General features: G+C 49.2%; 1 protein-coding gene across 1 annotated transcript; it reads right to left on the bottom strand.

Moving 5' to 3' along the window:
- Nucleotides 1–1,326: 1,326 nt before the first annotated feature.
- On the bottom strand, nucleotides 1,327–22,120 carry CCM2L (CCM2 like scaffold protein). The gene is made up of 10 exons (XM_040331660.1): nucleotides 21,890–22,120; nucleotides 18,381–18,548; nucleotides 17,512–17,595; nucleotides 16,403–16,586; nucleotides 10,591–11,123; nucleotides 8,871–9,003; nucleotides 8,622–8,685; nucleotides 4,765–4,912; nucleotides 2,904–3,042; nucleotides 1,327–1,762 (listed from the first exon to the last, which is right to left on the bottom strand). Exons 1-10 carry the CDS (start codon nucleotides 21,917–21,919, stop codon nucleotides 1,482–1,484), a joined length of 1,764 nt encoding a protein of 587 aa, XP_040187594.1. The 5' UTR covers nucleotides 21,920–22,120; the 3' UTR covers nucleotides 1,327–1,481.
- Between the last annotated feature and the right edge of the window lie 456 nt (nucleotides 22,121–22,576).

The raw sequence follows: 22,576 nt of genomic DNA, 5'->3' as shown, positions 1-22,576 counted from the left end.
CGGCACTCTATTCCATATATACTGGACCTGTCCTTTGATTGTCCCGTTCTGGACATCGACGCAGGAGCTCTTGTCCCGCCTCTTTGAGATGCCCATACCCCTCTCCCCGAAACTTTTCCTCTCAACCGAAAATAGCCAAACCCTATAAAAAAAGCTACTTAGACACGTCCATACAGCAGTGAGGTGCTTGATAGCCATCCACTGGAAGAAACCATTGCCCCCCATCCCAGGAGGTCCTTTATGCCAGGGTCAAGGACGTAGAGCTCATGGAAAAAATGACGGCCAGGATCCGGGACAAACTAGATGACCACGACGTTGTCTGGGAGAGGTGGCATTCGCGGGAGGACCCGCCGTGAGCCGACGGCACGGCCATTGAGGTACCGTGCTATTCTACCCTATCTGGTCTGCCTTCTTTTCTCTCCCCTCTTTCCCTCTGATTCTCATTTACCATATTTATCGGGGTAGGTAAACGGCGTATCTTTACTGCGACGGGCAAGCGTACGTTCGTGAATAGGCGTATCTCGCTGATTTATGCATTCTAGGCGTAAATCAGCGTACACGCCCAGGGCCGTCTTAATAGCACCATGGGCCCCTGGGCAAAGTAATGCTCTGGGGCCCCTACAATGATGACAGTGCAGGTAAACAGACATCGAGTAGGTAGGAGGCAGACTGCCTCCCCTGTGTATCTATCGCTCTCAGTGCCATCATGGGGCCCCCAATTTCGGGGCAGAGTGGGCTCAAGAACCAGCTGCTTTGGGAAAAGTGCAGGGGCCCCCCATGCAGCTGGGGCCCCTGGGCAGTGCCCAGGTGTGCCCTCTCATTAAGACAGCCCTGTACACGCCCCTAGCGGCCGGCGTAAATAGACAGCCAAGATACGACGGCGCCGGCGGTCGTATCTTAGCTACATTTAAGTGTATCTCAATTTGAGAATACACTTAAATATACGACGGCGCAGATTCGGAGTTACGACGGCGTATCTACTGATACGCCGGCGTAACTCTACGTGAATCTGGCTAATAGTTGCCTGCCGAGTGTCCCCATAGCAAGCTGCTTGTTATGGGGACACTCATGTGTGCTGGTTCCCAAGCAGCGTTCTGTGTGTCTATTGACACAGAGCGCGGTTCAGCCTCTCCCTCTTCTCTTCAACCACTGCTGCCTCTCTGTCCAATGAGGAGAGAGAGAGCCAAGTATACAGTACATTGCTGGATAGAGATTGGGCTCAGGTAAGTATAAGGGAGGGGTAAGTTTACCTTTGGTGTCCTCAGATCATCACTCTACAATTGTCACACAACCATCCATACAAATCTCAGACACTTTTGTAAGAACTAAACTTTTTGTTGTTGTTTTTAATAAAAAAAAAATTAGAGAACACCCAACTGGCCACCATTTCTCATTGTTTGGCTGCTACGGAAAAGCACAGGCACCTGACAAGCGGCTTCCCGTCTTGTGTGGAAATGGCTCACACTTCCCAGACACAGAGATCACAAGAAATCATCATTGACATCGTCGTCATCATCATCATCATCCCTTGCCAGAGCTTCGATATTGTGAGTGATGTCTGTGATCATGCGGTTGAAGGAGTGGGAGGGCGAGCTCGGCGAGCAGCTGTCGTAGTTCCGCACCGCCGAGGCCGACGTGTTGCTCATGCTGCGCTTAATCCTCCCGAAACTGTCTGTCAGGATCCCCCCGTCCCTTATCCCGATGCTCTCCAGGAAACCTTCGAAGTAGCCGATGTCCATGTCAGGGATGAAAGGCCTGAGGCCTGTGAAGACACAACAATCACTAATGTGAGGTCAGCATAACACATCCTCTCATCGGGGAGGAGAAGAAGAACGAAATGAACACAGGGTTTGACAAATCCCGTGCGACAGGTCGTAATAGCGACTAGAATTAGCGATCTGGCACCTGGGGGCAGCACAGCTGGGGTATCCTGCGTCTCCGTGCGCCCCCCCGCGCCGGCTGGTAATTGAGGCTGCAGCTTTGCAGCCTTCTGTAGGCCTATGCTTCCTGCTGTGATCTGGCGCCATCTTGTGGTGGCCGTTGGTATGTCAAGACAACCAGCAATGCTAATGGAGCTTCCCCTGTCTGTTTTCACTGCCATCTCCTTCCCTCTAATTAGAACCCCCAAATATTATATATTTTTATTCTAACACCCTAGAGAATAAAATGGCGGTCGTTGCGGACCGGATGGAGGGAATAGCGCCCCATTGTTGGTGTCAATGGAAGGAATAGCGCCCCATTGTTGGTGTCAATGAAAGGAATAGCGCCCCATTGTTGGTGTCAATGAAAGGAATAGCGCCCCATTGTTGGTGTCAATGAAAGGAATAGCGCCCCATTGTTGGTGTCAATGAAAGGAATAGCGCCCCATTGTTGGTGTCAATGAAAGGAATAGCGCCCCATTGTTGGTGTCAATGAAAGGAATAGCGCCCCATTGTTGGTGTCAGTGGAAGGAATAGCGCCCCATTGTTGGCGTCAGTGGAAGGAATAGCGCCCCATTGTTGGTGTCAGTGGAAGGAATAGCGCCCCATTGTTGGCGTCAGTGGAAGGAATAGCGCCCCATTGTTGGCGTCAGTGGAAGGAATAGCGCCCCATTGTTGGCGTCAGTGGAAGGAATAGCGCCCCATGGTTGGCGTCAGTGGAAGGAATAGCGCCCCATTGTTGGTGTCAGTGGAAGGAATAATTCCCCATCGTTGGTAACAGTAGTGCAGGGATGACTTGAAGTCGCATGGATATGAACGGTACTCATTGGAAATCATGGGGTACGACTTGTCATGCGACTTTGCAGTCCCAAGTCACATGACAAGTTGCACAAGTGGAAACGGAGCCTGAAAGCGTCTAGAATGTTATGCAGAAACAGAACAGCAAAGGCAAAGCTAGTTACATATTACAGCTGTGATTCCTACCAAGCAGAAGAAACTTTCTGTTTTCTCCGTACAGATGCAGCAGCTCCCGGCAGTAGTCCTTCACATCCATCCCAAGGCGATATTCCCGCAGGAGACACGCAAAGCGATAAATCTCCACAGGGGCCAGCTTGTTTCTCAACTAAAAAGATAAAAAAGTTCCAAAGATGACTTTACAGCAATACACCCACCCTCCGCGGCACCTCAAACCCCCCTCAACCCCGCCATCTAAGTGGCAGGCACATCAGGCTGCGGCAGGGATGGGGCAGCAGCAGGCACATCAGGCCGCGGCAGGGACATCAGGCAGCGGCGGGGATCGGGCAGCAGCAGGCACATCAGGCCGCGGCAGGGATCGGGCAGCGGCAGGCACATCAGGCCGCGACAGGGATCGGGCAGCGGCAGGCACATCAGGCCGCGACAGGGATCGGGCAGCGGCAGGCACATCAGGCCGCGGCAGGGATCGGGCAGCGGCAGGCACATCAGGCCGCGGCAGGGATCGTGCAGCGGCAGGCACATCAGGCCGCGGCAGGGATCGGGCAGCGGTGGGGATCAGCGGACATCAGTTTGCGGCGGGCAGCGGCTCCCGTGTCTTCTCCTCCTCCTAGGTGTCCAATAGGATCGCCTGTCCTTTCAGGCAACTGGGTGACAGGTATCAGACCCTTTTACCAATTGGACAGGAAGAGGATCAGTGTTGCAACAGTGAATATTAATTTACTGATGTAACACCAGGGTGGGCTCATGGCGCAATGCTGTGCGCCACAAGCCCACCCTATTTTGAAGCCTATTAAAGTCTCTGGCTCTAATCTGGTGCTTAAAAAAACTGGTGTAATTCACGCGTCCGGCATCCTGAAAGGGGCCGGACGCATGAATAGGGGGTAGCGGCCGTGGATCATACAGCATTAATTAGAATGTGGCGGCCGTGGACACAGGGGGCGGCACCCGGGCGCCCCTAACAGACGGGCCGCGCCACTGGCAAAAACGCTCAAAAGCAAACTGCATAGGTGTGAATGGAGCCTTAGCCCCTGTTCACACTGACTGCAGCTTCAGCGCGATTTCAAAGCCACAGGGCAGTGCGATTTCATCTGTGGCTTTCCGACCTCTCTGCGATTTCATGCACAATGTCAATGCAAGCCACACATGAAATCGCAAAAAAATAGTGCAGGAACGATTTTTCAAATTGCGCTACAGTGAAACCTTGAATTGCGAGTAACATAGTTTACAAGCGTTTCACAATAAAAGCAATTTTTTTATTAAATCCTGACTCCTTTTTGCGAGCGTGGTCTCGGAAGACGGCAGGATTCAAGCCTCCGGGGGTGTGCAGTACCACATTTGGCCAGAGGTGCGGGGGCGCCAGTGATGCTCCTGAGTGTCTCCGAGTGTCTCCAGCAACCCTGCACCTGGCCAAATGTGGTACTGCATAGACAAGCAGTGGCTGTTGAACAGATTATCTGAGTTTCCATTGACTCCTATGGGGGAACTCGCTTTGATATACGAGTGCTTTGGATTACAAGTATTCTCCTGGAACTAATTATGCTTGTAATCCGAGGTTCCACTGTACTTGCAATCGCACTTATGAAGACGGTGCCATAGAAAGACATTAGATACGACTTCAGCTGCGATTTGTAAATCACATGTTGCACCTGAAGTCGCACAGGTGTGAATGGGGGGGCTTTATTATCAAAGCTTCATTGAACAAGCTGAAGTTAGAAGCTGATTGGCTCCCATGCAGAGCTGAACCAGATTCTGAGTGCTCCAGCTTTAGTAAATCTCCCCCATTGTCTTATTTTATAGGGTTTCATTTTTGTCTAGACTTCTCCATCCCCCCCCCCCCCATACATAAAAGATAAAGGTTTTGTATCCTCACAGTGATCATGTAATCCTGCAGCTGCTCCAGGGGCACTCCGGTCTGATCGGCATCACTGGCGCCCGATGCCAAACTCTGCTCAGACATGGCGAACGAAGGAGACGACTCGCCGCTGTAATGCGCTTCAAATGTGTCGTGAGAGCCATTACTGAGAGGAGGGAGAAGACATTTGTAATTGTCAGAACCGAGGAGTTCCTCCTACATAAAAGGCTAAGTGTTCTTCTCCTACATTATTAACTACTAATCACAGTACTAGTGCCAGGCTTTATTGAATGGATTACCTTTACCATGCCGAGAGATTCCCTCTCACAACCTGAGCAGGCGCAGCGTTCACCCCCAATACTTGTATATAGACACTAGGGGAAAGTGTCAGAGCAGAGCTAAGGATGGGGGTGGTTGTCTATGGTCTTTAAGTCATTCTACCACAGATGCCACTTCCCTTATCTACATGACACTATTGCATTCTTCCCTTATCTACATTATGGGGCCAGATCCACGTAGCGCGGCGTAATTTTAGGCAGGCGTATCGGATCGTAGTTAAGCTACGCCGCCGCTACTTTGAGAGGCAAGTGTTGTATTCACAAAGCACTTGCCTCTAAAGTTACGGCGGTGTAGCGTAAATCTCCCGGCGTAAGGGCGTGGAATTCAAATGATAAACAGGGGGCGTGTTTTATGTAAAATAAGCTTGCCCCCGCGTAAATTACGCTTTTTTCGTACGGCGCATGCTCAGTATCATGTCGAATTTTCAAATTAAATTACGCCCGCTCAATGCCTAGACGACGTGAACGTAATTTACGCAAAGCCCTATTCGCGAACGTTTGACGGAAACGACGGAAAATTCGACCCTGGCCCGACGTCCATACTTAACATTGCGTACGCCTCATAGAGCAGGGGTAACGTTACGCCGAAAAAAGCCTTGCGCAAACAACGTAGAAAAATGCGCCGGGCGGACGTACGTTTGTGGATTGGCATATCTAGCTAATTTGCATACTCGACGCGAAAATCAACGGAAGCGCCACCTAGCGGGCAGCGTAAATATGCACCTAAGATCCGACAGGGTACTAAGACGTACGCCAGTCAGGTCTAGCCCAGCTTCAGGCGTATCTTGTTTTGTGGATACAAAACAAAGATACGCCGGAGCATCCTAGAAGTTACGCGGCGTATCAAAAGATACGCCAACGTAACTTCTTTGTGGATCTGGGCCTATGTAAGTTACTTGCACAAGGCTTTGCTCTTATAGATTGCAGGTCTAGAAGGATTTAGAACTAAACCCACATCATTAAAAAAAAACTATCAGTAACTGCTTGCCGACCAGCCGCCATCATTATACTGCGGCAGGTTGGCACAGCTGTGCAAACTGCCGTAGCTGTACGTCGGGCGCTTTAAGAGCTATAGGGGGCGTGCACGTGATGCCAGAGCCGGCGGCTGCAATGTCCCATTAGAGGTCCAGAACGGCCATCTGTCAATGTAAACAGACAAATCCCCGTTCTGTCAGGGAAGTGGAGAGCGATCTGCTGTTCCTAGTGATCAGGAACAGCTATCTGTCTCCTCCTCCAGTCAGCCCACTCCCCCCCCCCAGTTAGAAACTCCTCCCCAGGACACACTTAACCCCTTGATCGCCCCTTAGTGTTAACCCCTTTACCTGTCAGTGACATTTATACAGTAATCAGTTAGCTCTGATCGCTGTATAAATGTCAATAGTCCCAAAAAAGTGTCAAAAGTGTCTCATCTGTCCGCCGCAATCCTGCCAAAAAAAAAACGCAGATCACCACCATTACTAGTCAAAAATAATAATAAAAATGTCATAAAATCTATCCCCTATTTTGTAGACGCTATGGCCCAGATTCTCAAAAGAGATACGACGGCGCATCTCCAGATACGCCGTTGTATGTCTGCGTAGCGCCGTTGTATCTATGCGACCGATTCTTAGAATCGGTTACGCATAGATATTCATTAGATCCGACAGGCGTAAGTCAAAACCAATGACGTCCTTGCGACGTAATTTGGAGCAATGCACACTGGGATATTTTAGGGACGGCGCATGCGCAGTTCGTTCGGCGCGGGGACTGGCAGGGAGTTGGGATCAGTGGCAGTGCTGGCAGGGAGTTGGGATCAGCCAACTTAGGTGCTCTTGATCAAGGTCATCTGCTGATCTAAGGACTGTAATTGGGGACTTTTAATGGCAACTATAATTACAGGTAGTGTTACTCACTGTGTGTCTCTGACTTTCTGGTGTCTCGTAGCAGTGACACCTATTCCGAAATCAGTAGATAGGGTCTCCTCCAGCCCCTCCCACTTCATATTCCTCACCAGTCAGCTGACCTCTAGTCTCTGCCCCCCAGCCATGCCGTGAACTGAATGGGCAGCTGCAAAGTGGCTGAGTGGGCCAGCCCAACCCAGGATTCGGTGACCCCTAGCAAATCATCATTTGACCCCCCAAGGGGGTCCCAACCCCCAAGTTGAGAACCACTGCTCTAAAACATGAGCTATTCACTCCCATACCAAAAAAGGCCTCACTAGACTGCACCAATCTTACCAACCTAAGACCCATCTCTTTACTCCCTTTTGCCTCCAAACTCCTTAAAACGTTTAGTGTACAACCGACTGAACGACCACCTCCTTGAGAATAACCTTCTTGATCCCCTTCAGTCTGGATTTCGCCCTCATCACTCCACAGAAACTGCCCTCCTAAAACTCACAAAAGACTTACTAACAGCGAAAACCAACGGTCCATACTCTTACTCTTGGACCTTTCCGCTGCCTTTGATACGTTTGACCACCCCCTCCTCAAAAAACTAAATTTGCTTGGTCTCCGTGGCTGCTCTCTTCGTTGGTTTGGAATCTTACCTATCTTACCTATCTCTCACCGCAACTTCAGTGTCACTTCTTACAACTCCTCTTGCCGTTGGGGTCCCCCAAGGTTCTGTCCTTGGACCTCTACTATTCTCGATCTACACATCCTCCCTGGGTCAGCTGATAGCCTCCCACGGCTTCCGCTACCATTTATATGCTGATGACAACCAAATCTATCTCTCTGCCCCTCAGCTCACCCCATCAGTCTCCTCACACATCACTGATTTACTAACTGACATATCAGCCTGGATGTCACACCACTTCCTCAAACTGAATCTATCTAAAACTGAGCTCTTAATAATTTCTCCCCCACGTGCCTCTTCCCCTGACTTCTCCATCAAGATTAATGGCACATCTATCAGTCCGTCCCCACATGCCAGGGTGCTAGGGGTAGCCTTATGCCTCGTTTCCACTGAGCGGAACGGTTCGGGTCGGTACAGTTTGGAACGGTTAGAATGGACCGGTCTATTCTGGTGAGCGTTTCCACTGCAAGTCGGACCGTCAGGGGCCATACAGGGTGTAGAAAAAATGCCTAGGCCGGGTGTCCACCAATCAGTGAAATGTATTGTAGCTCCGCCCTAACTGAACCGTTCCATTTTCTATGGCCCCACATCTGAAGCAGGACCCAGAATGGTGCGGTACGGTTCGGTTTTAGGGCACACTTTCATAATGCAAACACCCAAAATAGCGTACCGAACCGAACCGTACCGAACCAATCCGCTCAGTGAAAAACGAGGCATATGACTCCTTCAGGCCCACATCCAATCCCTATTCATAGCAGCACATTAATATAGATACACTGGGTGCAGTCAGCATTTTAAAAGCCCGCACTGGCATTTACTGACAGGGCAGGTAGATAACAATGCTTACAAATGCAATATTATCACTTATCAGTCTTCTAAGAAAGGTGGGGAACCTCCCTTTATCTGGGGCAGAAATATAAGGAGCTCCATATCCAGCTAACAGTGACAAGTATATTAAAATAGAGACAATTCATAACTTACAAAGAGCTGCAGCAGCTGTAGTCTGCATCATAGGAGAATGTCCCATCTGTGTGCGAGCTGTCACCTGAAATAAAAGGAAATGAATCCAGACATTGACAATTAAAACATGCACCTTTGTCTAAGGTGATCTGCTGCACTCGGGGGCAGATCCCCACTATAACAAGAGTAGACAATGTATTCGGAAGGGAGAAATGACAGACCATAAAATAGCCCCCCCCCCCCCCCCCACCTTTATACACACAATCTTACAGCGTGACAGCCAAGGTCGTTCTGGCGGTGATGTATAGTGGTACCCAGCCCGGTCTACACATTCAATGCTCTGGTCTCCATAGATGATTTGGAAAACTTGGCAGATGAGAGCGCAGGATTCTTCCGCAGCGTCCTGAGAAGATACAGAAAATGGATTACATTTTTACCTTCCAAACACTGACAGGTTCATTCAATACGTAAGGGATGTGTGCAGTAGAGCTGCACGATTCTGGGAAAAATGAGAATCGCGATTCTTTTGCATAGAATGAAGATCATGATTCTCAATTTTATTTTTATTTAAAGCGGTAGTAAACCCCGTTCTTGACCATGTTGTCACCATTGCCCATGTTGTCACCATTGCCCACGTTGTCACCATTGCCCACGTTGTCACCATTGCCCACGTTGTCACCCCTATCCATATATGTATACTCTCGCTCAGGCCCCCAGGTAGTACAATGGTTCTCTCTCTCAGGCTCCGGGTTACACGGAACCCCTCCGCCAGCCCTCACCTTGGTGCCCCCGTCTTCTGCCCCCTCCAGCGGTAAAGCTCCGGCCGGGCTCCCCCAGCACCTGCCCTCATCTCCGGTCAGCATTCTCTGCTCCGCTCCCTGTCTGGAACCAAGCCTGCTAGGAATCCTGGGATTGGTAGTTCTACAAGGAGACCTCCCCCTTCACTAACAACAGAGGCGGGACTAAATATCCCGGCATGCCATGCGGCGCGGCAGCGGGCGGCGGATGATGACGTTCCTGCTGCGGATGGGAGGATGGTGGTGATGGGGAATGTGAGCGACTTCCGGGACACATGCACATGGGACAGGTGAGAATAATTTATGGCCGCAGCCGAAAATCGGCGGTGAGAATTGTAAGTAATGCTAAAGGTGCGGTTGGATAAGTAGGAAAAGAACCAGCAAAGGAGTAGAGTCATGGAGAACAAAGACGCATTGCCGGCGGTATTAACCCTTTTTTGGCTGCTAGCGGGGGGGTAAAACCGCACCGCTAGCAACCGAATGCCTCCGCAATTCCGACGGTAAAGCGCCACTAAAAATATCGCTGCTTTACCGCTATCGCACCTCCCGCCCCAGTGTGAAAGGGGCCTTAATGTATCATATGCATTAAGGTGAAAAAACACCTTGCACTCTCCAGGCCCCCCCCCCCGAGCCCCCGTTTTACTTACCTGAGCCCTGAATCTCGCGTACGCTTTCCCCCTGCTCTTTTGGGCTCTTCATTGGATGATTGATAGCAGCGCAGCCATTGGCTCCCGCTGCTACCAATCAGATCAATGACGTCGGGGGGCGGGGCCGAACGATACACTCAGCAGGTATGGCCGCTGACTGTATCACACGTAAGCGCGCCCGCAAGCTAACCCCCTTGGGAGAGCGCTTTCCAGAGGGGGGTTAGCTGATGTGGGGAGGAGCCAAGATAGCTGCCGAGGGACCCCAGAAGAGGAGGATCAGGCCACTCTGTGCAAAAGGAACTGCACAGTGAAGGTAAGTATGGTATGTTTGTTATTTTAAAAAAAATGTTTTAAACCTTTACAACCCCTTTAAGGAGGGAGGGGTAGGTACTAACCCTTTTTTTTTACAGGTAAGCATTTTTTAAAACATTTTTTGTTTAATGGTGACAGCTGAATTTTGGATTGGGAGCGTTTGTTGGTGGGATAATGCTGGCCAAAGATTGGAAGAGTCTTTGTTAGGTGTAACAAGTACAAGCCACAACTTACCCTGTTCTCCACTGCCAGGATGATTAAGTTGCAGTAGGCATCTGGACAAGGCTCCTTAGGATCTAAGGGGTTCTGCCCTGGGTTCCTCCTCTCCCAGCTGCCACCACAGGGCTGCCGCCTCTCCCAGCTTCCTCCACAAGGCTGTCGCTTTTCCCAGCTGCCTCCACAGGGTTGCCTCCTTTCCCAGCTGCCGCCGCAGGGCTGTTGTCTCTTCTCCCAGCTTCCCCCACATGGCTGCCTCCTCTCCCAGCTGCCGCTGAAGGTCATTCTCCTCTCCCAGTTGGGGCAGGCCTTCCCTCCCTGTCTCTTCTCCCAGCTTCCGCTCTCCCGTTTTTCTCCTCGCCTCTCCAAACTACCTCCCCCTTTGGGTCGCCCATCCGCAGTTCTATGAGCCATTTTCCAGTCCAAGCTGCAGATCGTGTGACGCCTTTCCATGGCGCCTCCTACAGGCTTGGAGCCAGCTCGGTCAGCCTTGCCAGCTGGTGGCTTTCTTTCCAGACTACCCGCTGCCGGTACCGGGTCCAATCCGAGACCTGAAAAAAAATCATTAAATGATAAGCAAACGGATAAGAAATCTACTACAAAAAAACCTGGCACTGAAGCTCTATCTATTTAATGCTTCAATGGGAAAGTTCCAGGTTCAGTCTTTATCCAATGGGTGCGCAAATATATCTAGAATTTTAAAAGCAATCAGTCCATTCAAGAAGCCAGCAGGCACCTAGAAGCCAGGAAATGGGGTACGGGTTGGTAATAAAAAGAATGCATCCATTTTTTTTTTTACAAGGCCTTTGGTTGTATTTCAGTTCATGTCGAATTGTTGTATTGTATGTCTTATTACAGTTCATGTCGTATTATAGATTATGTATGTATTACCGTATAACACGCATGCCTAACTTTAAGAGGGAAGTTTCAGGAAAAAATCTTTCTACAGCCCCCTGCGTATAACACGCAGGCACAGTTTACCCTCTATTTTCAGGGTAAAAAAGTGAGTGTTATACGCCAATAAATACAAAATTTAGTTACTACAGGGTTAAATCACCTGACCATGTCTGTACACGCACAAGTGCTCCTGATGCCCAATACGATACCCGGGAATGAAGAGGCGGCGTTGCTCGCAACTGGAAGTCAGTGGGCGGAGAGCGAGTCCTCAACAGGCTGGCAGCAGCAGAAGGTAAGCTGGCCAGGGCAGGGGTGCAGGGCGCAGCTGCATGTTCTATCAGAATCAGTGACCGAAGCCGTCACATTCCGTAACGGAAGTGACGTTTTGTTTCTCCGTCAGCGGTTGAACATCACGACGCCTATATTGGTACACCCTGCAATAGGCCACAGTAAGCCAGCAGCGGGCATCTTGTTACACCCAGCCCATATAGTTCGAGCTGGGTGTAACAAGATGTCCGCTTCTGCTTACTGTGGCTGAGTGCAAGGTGTACCAAGATGGGCGTTGCAGCATACAGCATGCTAAAACCTTCATCTCTTTCAGATCAGTCATCGGGGGCCAACAGATAGTAGATGACAGTCGAAGTAGAATTGCAAGTAATGCTAAAGGTGCGGTTGGATAAGTAGGAAAAGAACCAGCAAAGGAGTAGAGTCATGGAGAACAAAGACGCATTGCCGGCGGTATTAACCCTTTTTTGGCTGCTAGCGGGGGGTTAAACCGCACCGCTAGCAACCCAATACCTCCGCAATTCCGACGGTAAAGCGCCGCTAAAAATAGCGCTGCTTTATTATTTCATTTATTATGCTAGGCTAGCAAGTGCCCATAAGTGTCGCCTATCAGTGCCCATAAGTGTCGCCTATCAGTGCCCATAAGTGACAGCCATCAGTCAGTGCCACCTATCAGTGACAGACATCACTCAGTGCCAGCCATCAGTCAGTGCCACCTATCAGTAACAGCCATCAGTCAGTGCCACCTATCAGTGACAGCCATCAATCAGTGCCCATAGGTGACACTTATGGGCACTGATAGGTGGCACTTATGGGCACTGATTGATGGTTGTCACTGATAGGTGGCACTGACTGATGGCTGTCACTGATAGGTGGCACTTATGGGCACTGATAGATGGCACTTATGGGCACTGACTGATGGCTGTCACTGATGGCTGTCACTGATGGCTGTCACTGATAGGTGGCACTGACTGATGGCTGTCACTGATAGGTGGCACTGACTGATGGCTGTCACTGATAGGTGGCACTGACTGATGGCTGTCACTGATAGGTGACACTTATGGGCACTGGTAGGTGACACTTATCAGTGACAGCCATCAGTCAGTGCCACCTATCAGTGACAGCCATCAGTCAGTGCCACCTATCAGTGACAGCCATCAGTGACAGCCATCAGTGACAGCCATCAGTGACAGCCATCAGTCAGTGCCCATAAGTGCCATCTATCAGTGCCCATAAGTGCCACCTATCAGTGACAGCCATCAATCAGTGCCACCTATCAGTGACAACCATCAATCAGTGCCCATAAGTGCCACCTATCAGTGCCAGCCATCAGTCAGTGCCACCAATCAGTGCCCATAAGTGCAATCTATCAGTGCCCATAAGTGCCACCTATCAGTGCCAGCCATCAGTCAGTGCCACCAATCAGTGCCCATAAGTGCCATCTATCAGTGCCCATAAGTGCCACTTATCAGTGACAGCCATCAGTGACAGCCATCAATCAGTGCCCATAAGTGCCACCTATCAGTGCCAGCCATCAGTCAGTGCCACCTATCAGTAACAGCCATCAGTCAGTGCCACCTATCAATGCCCATAATAAAACAGTTTTATGCTTTGATAATGTCTTGAGTTACAGTTCTTCATAATTATAGAGAATATATCATTAGTCTGTATTGTGCTTTAAAAACTGTCACCGAGATTAAAAAAAAGTATTGGTAATCGGTATCGGCGAGTACTTGGAAAAAAGTATTGGTACTCGGTCAAAAAAAAGTGGTATGGGGACAACCCTAGCCAAAATGTAATACCCCCCCCCCCCACCCCCACCCCAAAAACTATTTCATGTGTGCAAACACCCGGGAATCATGAACTCCATCTCCCAGACGCCGGTGAGTACATCCCTCATTAAAAAGCAAACAGCCCCAAGCTTTAGTTTACATGACAGCGGCTGGGTCAGCCCGGGTAAATCAGGGATTCAGAGCGAGAGTAATCACAAGACAGGTTACCGGAATAAAACATTCAGGAGGAAAATAAAAGAAGTTCTGAAGGAAAAGATTCATGGACACAGGAGAATACCGGAGCGAGACGCCGTGAGGACACGGAGGACATGCAAGGACCCGTGCAGGCAGCCGTTAATGAAGGACATTTTTGACGGCTGAATGAAGGCAGTTTGGTTTAGGTGGGTGACACAGAGAAGAGCATCTTCATTCTCCATCCCCTCACTGCATAAAGACAAGTCTGAAAGGCCAAGCCCAGCCTGTCCATTGTGTTTGGGGGCAGAGCTTTCCTCTTAGGTTATGGGCAACGGTGACTACCACTGTGATGGAATCACACCACGCCACTGATAAAAGAGCACATCTCTTCAAGATGATCCCCGGTCTTCCCTTCAGTCTTGCACAGTTCTACCGGCTCCTCTCCTGGACTATAAAGGCTTCCTCTGATTTCACTGAACACTGTGAGCTTCTCACATTGTGCATTAGAAGCTGCAGCAAGTCAGATAGAGACCACCCTGGTTCAGGTTCAGCTGTGAACCCTTTTTACAAAACTCAGTCATTCAAACTCCCCCCCATTGCCAACCCCCTGTGCCTTCTGGACCAATCCTTTCACAGGCCAGTCTTCCTCAGTAGATTATATTTTCTGACTGTCCTGCCATACTTGGCCTATGGGGGCGGTATTGCAGCCCATGTCTCCATGAGCCCTGGATCTCTTTGAAGCTTGCTTGTAGAATCACCGATTCTCATCTTATTGTCATAGACACAAAGGAGCCAGGCCCCCCTGCTATGCAGACTTGGGACCATCTGGCTGTAACCAGGAAGCAAAATTCCAGATTACTCCATCTGCAGCCTTTTCTCCTCTGCAGTGAAAGTTCACAATTTATAAATCTTGCATTCGCGGACAGAAAAAAGGGGGCTGAAGTGACACTATGCAGAGCTCAGTGAGGAGAGCTCTGAGAGCCGATTGGAGGGAAGGGAAGGAACACCCCCCCCCGGTCACACAAGAACAGAGCGAAGGCTGTCAATTACAGGCTGTGTGCTGGAGCTCCCACCGTCACCTTTTTCTTTTAAAAACTCGTCAGAAGTGATTCATGCAGATAGCAGAGGAAGGAAGCAGCAGACAGACATGACACTCAGTGCTCTTAATTGAGACAAGTACACACTATAGCAGGGATATGCAATTAGCGGACCTCCAGCTGTTGAAAAACTACAAGTCCCATGAGGCATAGCAAGACTCTGACAGCCGCAAGCATGACACCCAGAGGCAGAGGCATGATGTGACTTGTAGTTTTGCAACAGCTGGAGGTCCGCTAATTGCATATCCCTGCACTATAGAGTAGGGCTGGGGAAAAAATCGTTTTGAATCTTGAATCGAGTTGCGAGGGCAAATCGATTCAAATTTTGACTAAATCGATTTTTTTAGATTGTTTTTTTTCTATAGGACTAGCGCTCCACGGACTAGGCCAAAGCCGCGGCCTCGCCTAAAAAATCCTACCCGCAGCTCTCCGCGATCCTGGGAAAAGCCTTGTGGCCTTTTCCCAGGATCGCAGCGGACTAGGCCGAAGCCGCGGCCTCGCCTAAAAACGTAGAACCAGCACGGTGTGCATCAGGAAAAAAAAAAAAAAAAAACTTGATTGGAATCGTGAATCTAGTTTTTTTTTTTTTTTAAAGCGCAGATTTTTTTGGGGGGCAAAAATCGCCCAGCTCGACTATAGAGGGATACCCTTTGTTCAGATTTCATGTCTGAGGTTTACAACCACCGTGAATATCTCTTAAACTTGCACCATTTATCGGATGTGCCAACTAAGGGCCAGATTCTCAGTCGAGATACGACGGCGTATCTCCAGATACGACGGCGTATCTCTGCGTTGCACCATCGTATCTATGCGCCTGATTCTTAGAATCAGTTACGCATAGATATCAGTTAGATCCGACAGGCGCAAGTCTCTTACGCTGTCGGATCGTAACCGCATATTTACGCTGGCCCCTAGGTGGCGCTTCCGTCGAATTCCGCGTCAAGTATGCAAATTAGATAGATACGCGAATTCCCGAACGTACGCCCGGCCGACGCAGTAAAGTTACGCTGTTTACGTTAGGCTTTTCCCGGCGTATAGTTACCCCTGCTATATGGTGGCGTAAGTGCGGCGTAACAATGTTAAGTATGGCCGTCGTTCCCGCGTTGAAATTTGAAAACGTTACGTCGTTTGCGTAAGTCGTTCGTGAATGGGGCTGGACGTCATTTACGTTCACGTCGAAACCAATGACGTCCTTGCGGCGTACTTTGGAGCAATGCACACTGGGAAATTCCACGGACGGCGCATGCGCCGTTCGGGAAAATGTCAATCACGTCGGGTCACACAACATTTACATAAAACACGCCCCCTGTTCCAAATTTGAATTAGGCGGGCTTACGCCGGACGATTTACGCTGCGCCGCCGCAACTTACGGAGCAAGTGCTTTGAGAATGCAGCACTTGCCCGAGAATCTGGCCCTAAATCTATCAAATTCACCTTCAAAGAACAAATATAAAATATACATTTCGATGTCGAGAAGCCCTGTTGATCTAGTGACTTGGGTAGGTGACATGACAAGCTGGATTGCCTCAACACAAGATAAGCGTCCTACCACACAAAGGAAATGAGACATCCAATTGCTGGCACCTGTTTTGAGGACGAGGAGGTGGAGAGCGTCGTCTCTAACATAGGAAGCAGCGGAGATCTCGTGGGTGGGAATCCGCAAGATGAGCTCCTCGTTGTCCCTCCAGGTGAGTAGGAGGCTGCGGGCGGACATGCTAAGGATACTGTCCTGCTCCGGGGTGGAATGTAGGGGTAGCTCCTTCAACTGCTGTGGAGACAAGTAGAGCGACAGTCATGGCATGAATCTTTGTAGGCCTAAGCTGCCTTCAGGTTCACAACAATTCAGCTGGGGGGGGGTATAGAAAACATTCCCGTTCCAGTCCAAACCACACAACAACATAACCTAGAAAGACGTCATCCCTTCTGCTGGAAAGCATGCTTTTGGATCATGACTATGTTGCCTAGATGAGATGTGCCCCTTGTGTGCCCTATGATGTCCCATCACACATGTTCCTGGATCTGGACTCGTCAGTAGCGGGTGCTGCAGTGATCACCAAGTGGAAACTCGTCACAGAAAAACAACAAAGGAATAAGTGCAACGTTTCGGAGCCACCCAGGACCTCTTCATCAGGCATGTCTGACGAAGGGGTCCTGCGCGGCTCTGAAAATGTTGCACCTGGTCCAGGGGCGTTGCTAGGTGGGAAAAAGACCAGGGGCCTGGCACAGGCGGGGGTTGGGGGTGTTACCAACCTGACGCAACATATTTTATGGCCCCTTCCCCAGCTCTCCATCCTGACACATCCCCCACAGCAGCTAGCGGGAGAGGGAAGGGGGGGAAACCCAATAGCGGGAGAGGGGCGGCATATAGAAGAACCGATCCCCTCCATTTTTCTCTTGCAGCCGCTGAACGCCTGCGAAAAGGGAGAGGAGGAGAAGCAGGCTATTAGTGTCCTGGTGTACAGGGGAGCTGAAAGGGCCCCCTGGAGCTTGGGGCCGGGTCACATTGCGCCCCCTGTAGGTAAGCCCCTGTCCTCACTCCTGCAGGTTCCAGCGCTCTCCCCAACACTCTGGGCTGTGGCCAGTCTCTCGCCATCACCCTGCATTGAATGTGAAGACATAGGTGTGCGACCGCAATGAGCAAAGGGGGCATGGCAAGGGAACTTTTTTGTCTTGTTTTTCACAGAGAGCCTTACCCGAGCTGTGTCCAGGAGCTGCAAGATTTCATCTCGGCTAGATGGATTCAGAGAGGCGACCACCCACGTCAGATGACCTAAGAACTGGAGGAGAGGATACGATGGTGATGCATTGAAAACTGTGTAAATGCAGCAACCTATGGTCACTCTCTAGGGCAGTGATGGTGAACCCTGGCACCCCAGATGTTTTGGAACTACATTTCCCATGATGCTTAAGCATTCTGCAGTGTAGTGGAGCATCATGGGAAATGTATTTTCAAAACATCTGGGGTGCCGAGGTTCACCATCACTGCTCTAGGGTCTTCACTATCAAGTGCTTACAGTCAGTACCAGGACAGGTTCGTCTAGCGCCCAGGGCTAGCATGCCAAGCTGCAACCTCTCCATCACCGGTAATGCATGCCATACACCAGGGGTAGGCAATGCAGTGGAACCTTGGATTACGAGCATAATCCTTTCCAGGAGAATTCTCGTAATCAAAACCACTCGCATATCAAAGCGAGTTTCCCCATAGAAGTCAATATAAACAAAAACTATTTGTTCCGCATTGACTTCAATGGCAAGCAATACCACATGTGGCCAGAGTTGGGGGGGGGCGCCGCAGAGCCTCAGAAATGGAAAGGCTCGTTAACACCCGGGAATTTAGTATTTCAGAGTATTTCCAAACGGCTCCGCTCTGCTCCGGCGCCCCCCCCGCATCTCAGGCCAAATGCGGTACTGCACACCCCATTAGCTTGAATTCAGCTCATTTTGTGAGACAACACTCGCAAACCGAGTCAGAATAAAAAAAAAAATAAGTTGCTCGTCTTTCAAAATGCTCGTTAACCACGTTACTCGTAAACCGAGGTTCCACTGTAAATAAACTCCTCACCTTCACTTCTTTCTCCACATAGTCATGCAGCAGGATCTGAGGGTCTAGTAGGTAGTCCGGGGCCATCACAGGCACGGAATGGAGCGGGCGTCGGTAAGCGCTGTTCTTTGCGGCAGAGCGCCGAACAGATTTAAGCGACACCAGCCGTTTGAGGGGGGAGACCAGAGCCTGCCGGTAATAGTTTACAGTACATGTAAAAACAGCTTGGATCATAGAAACAGTGACTCAAGTACCATTTCAATCCTATTTTCTACAATCGACCTCCCTGCACATGTCACAATCCCGTCATTAGGAAAGAAGCTCCTAATGTTTCTTCAGCCTCGTTCCTGGCAGCCTGTCAACCCCTTCCCACCTGCCCTGGCTATTACGCCCAAGGAGCAGGAAGGTCTGCCTAATCATGAGACCACTGTAATTGGCTAAAAACCCTTCCATGACGAAGCCCAGTGGGTGGGGTGAAACGCGCCGTAAGGCATGGCCTGGATGGAATCTGGGCTGAGGCTACTCTCACCATCGCTACCCTTGGATTTTGTTGGATGTGTGGCACCTGAAATGACCCTTTTCACTGTGATTTGTCTGTCATAGTGGTCACATCGATAGGGATCCGGTCCTGCTGGTTTCCAATCATTAGTATAGACCAGGGGTCTCCAAACTGAGGCCTTTTGCTTGCTTTTATCCAGCCCTTGGTGTGTTTGTCAGCAACAGTGGGGCATATTTCCTGCCACTGGCACCAATAGCGAGGCACTAGTCCTCTCACTGACACCAATGATGGGACACTATTCCTCCCACTGACACCAATGATGGGACACTATCCCTCCCACTGACACCAATGATGGGGCACAATCCTCCCACTGACACCAATGATGGGGCACAATCCTCCCACTGACACCAATGATGAGGCACCATTCCTCCCACTGATACCAATAATGGGACACTATTCCTCCCACTGACACCAATAATGAGACACTATCCCTCCCACTGACACCAATGATGGGACACTATCCCTCCCACTGACACCAATGATGGGGCACAATCCTCCCACTGACACCACTGATGAGGCATTGTTTACTCCCACTGATGCCAGGGCACGTTCTTCTCCCATAGGCCACAGTGCAGCCCCCCTAAAGTTAGAAGGGTAGTAAAATGGCCATTTGTTTAGACAATTTGGAGACCCCTGGTCTCTGTGCTAGGGGCGTCAGTGTTAAAGCTCACCCTCTTTACCACTGCACTTATGCATTAAGTGGGAGGCAAGTGGTTAAATGCTATGAGAGGCTGAGAGCTGCTGTGGCTGGAAAGTGCATCAAGTGGTACTAATCTATAAGTTTGTATGCACCCAGGGACAAACGCCCAGAAACACAGACTGCTTGCACTCCGGGCATTCGTCCCTGGGTACATACAACCTTAAACATTAGTACCGCTGGGTGCACTATGCCGCCCCGTTCAGCTGCAGCAGCCTTCAGCTTCTCAGAGGCTGTTGGCAGAGGGGTTGGATGGTGCGCGCCTGTGCCATCCACCTGTACCTAAGGCCCGGTTAACACTGCTGCGATGTGAGAACCCTGCAAATCCACTGCAGATTCCTGCATCGCACCCGACTCGCACGGCAGTTCATACTGCCATATGCAAACTGCTGGGGAGCGTCATTATATGTTAACGACACCCCCATTCCAGCTCACGTATCGCACCGCGAACTGACAGTTCGGACATGAATCGGATCGCATGAGTGTGAGCACCCATATGATCCGATTCTGGTCCGAACAGAAGAAAGGGTACTGTGCGTGTTTGGATCGAATGCAGTGCGATATCAGACATACTATCTGTATGGCTGAAATCGCATCGCACGTGATGTGAACAGCAGTGCGCTGCGAATCACGTGATGTCTGGCATCGCACAAGTGTGAACCGGCCCTATATGCCAGGATCTCCTGCACCAGGGCCAAGCGCCCAGTGTGTCTGAGGTCTATGTAACAGTCGCAGACAAGAAAGGAAAATCATGGAGGCATGGTGACATGATTAACACGTCACAGAGACGACCAATGGTGTGTAAAAAAAAAATAATAATCTGGTAAGTTGTTTATGAAAATTAAATACATATAACTGAGGACAGAATCCCAACTAAAATAAGAATTTATTTCTATGGGTAAAAGAAGATTTAACAATGTGAGAAAATACTGAAATATCATTATTGGTGAAAAAAATTTATATTTATATTCTAAAAAAAAAAAGGATATTTAAATAATGGAAAAAATTGACAAACTGGCAATACAGTTCAAGTGTGTCTACAGTTGAAATAAAAAAAAATTGGGAAATATTATATTAAGGTATAATAAGATATAAATATTGGGCTGGATTCAGATACATCGGCGTATCTGTCCGCCCGGCGTAACGTATCTGAGATACGTTACGCCGCTCTAACTTTGGGCGCGAGTTCTTTATTCAGAAAGAACTTGCGCCCTTAGTCACGGCGGCGTAACGTATCTGTTGCGGCGTAAGGCCGCGTAATTCAAATGTGGAAGGGGGGGCGTGTTTTATGTTAATGTGTGTTGACCTGACGTGATGCGCCGTCCGTGTACATATCCCAGTGTGCATTGCTCTAAATGACGTCGCAAGGACGTCATTGGTTTCGACGCAAACGTAAATTACGTCCAGCCGTATTCGCGAACGACTTACGCAAACGACGTAAAATTTCAAAACTCGGTGCGGGAACGACGGCCATACTTAACATTAGCTACCCCTCATATAGCAGGGGTAACTATACGCCGGAAAAAGCCGAACGCAAACGACGTAAAAAAAGAAGCGCCGGGCGGTCGTTCGTTTCTGAATCGGCGTAAATCCTCATTCGCATATTCCTCGCGTAAAAATACAGAAGCGCCACCTAGCGGCCAGCAGAAGATTGCAGCCTAAGATCTGACGGTGTAAGACACTTATACCTGGCGGATCTTAGGGATATCTATGCGTAACTGATTCTATGAATCAGCCGCATAGATACGACCGTCGGAACTCAGAGATACGACGGCGTAACAGGAGATACGCCGTCGTATCTCTTTCTGAATCCGGCCCTCTGTGTGTGTGTATATATATATATATATATATATGGATAGAGAGATAGATAGAGAGAGAGATAGAGAGATAGAGAGATAGATAGATAGAGAGATAGATAGAGAGATAGATAGAGAGATAGAGAGATAGAGAGATAGATAGATAGATAGATAGATAGATAGATAGATAGATAGATAGATAGATAGATAGATAGATAGATAGATAGATAGATAGATAGATATTAAGCTCCTCAGAGTCAGTATTCTGTTGTAATTGACATCTTATTTTATTTTGTTTTTGCAATATAGCAATATTTTAATAATGGATAGAAGATAAATAAAGGTAAATCAGAGCATTAATTAATTGTTATAATTTTCTTTAGGATCGTTTGTTGTGAAAATTGATGCCTATATCCCATGTATCTCATCAACGTGAAGTTTGTTTTTGATTTACTAATTAAAAAAGAGCTTTTCATACCTTCTTTCCTTTCTTTGCCGGTTGTTCCATGCTTCCCCCCCCCGTCCTCTACAAGGGTCCGCTCCCTCCAGACCTCTGTCCAGCTTTCTACAATCTCTCTTTCGGGGGCTCTGGCTACAGTCCTTGTTCCGTCCCGATCTCCTTTCTCCGAATGGCTCGGCCTCCTCTTCCTTTTCATACTTTAAATCCTTTGTTATTTTCCGAGAGAGGAAACTCCACCAGGTCAGGACTCAGTTCCTGCCTCTGTCCGGAGTGATAAGAACAGATTGCAGTCACTGGGCAGAGGGGAGACCAGGAAGGACTTAGAGGAACCAAGTAGAAGCCTATGGGGGGGGGGGGGCAAGGTATGTAGTCGGGGTATAGCCATATGAGAGCTGGGTAACCTACAGCCCTCTAGCTAGTTATCAGAATGCAATTTCATTTTTTTTTTTTTTATGTAAAAGAGTTTTTATTAACATCTTTAGGAAATATTAATGATTGCCGGGTGTTGGAGAATCAACGGCACCATATCTAAAAAATAGTCACACATTTAGTAAAGAGAAAAGGATGGGACTTTTAAGGTGCCAGAATTTTTTCTTTATTACAACATAAATATAAAAATACAACATTTATTACAACGTGATGCCCGTGTAGATTGTCTGACGAGGCTGCATTGATGGACACCGATAGGCTGCACTGGTGGGCACT

The sequence above is a fragment of the Rana temporaria genome, chromosome 12, assembly GCF_905171775.1.
Source record: "Rana temporaria chromosome 12, aRanTem1.1, whole genome shotgun sequence".
Taxonomy (NCBI): domain Eukaryota; kingdom Metazoa; phylum Chordata; class Amphibia; order Anura; family Ranidae; genus Rana; species Rana temporaria.
Note: the sequence above shows the minus strand (reverse complement) of the source record. Positions and strands in the feature narration are given on the sequence as shown.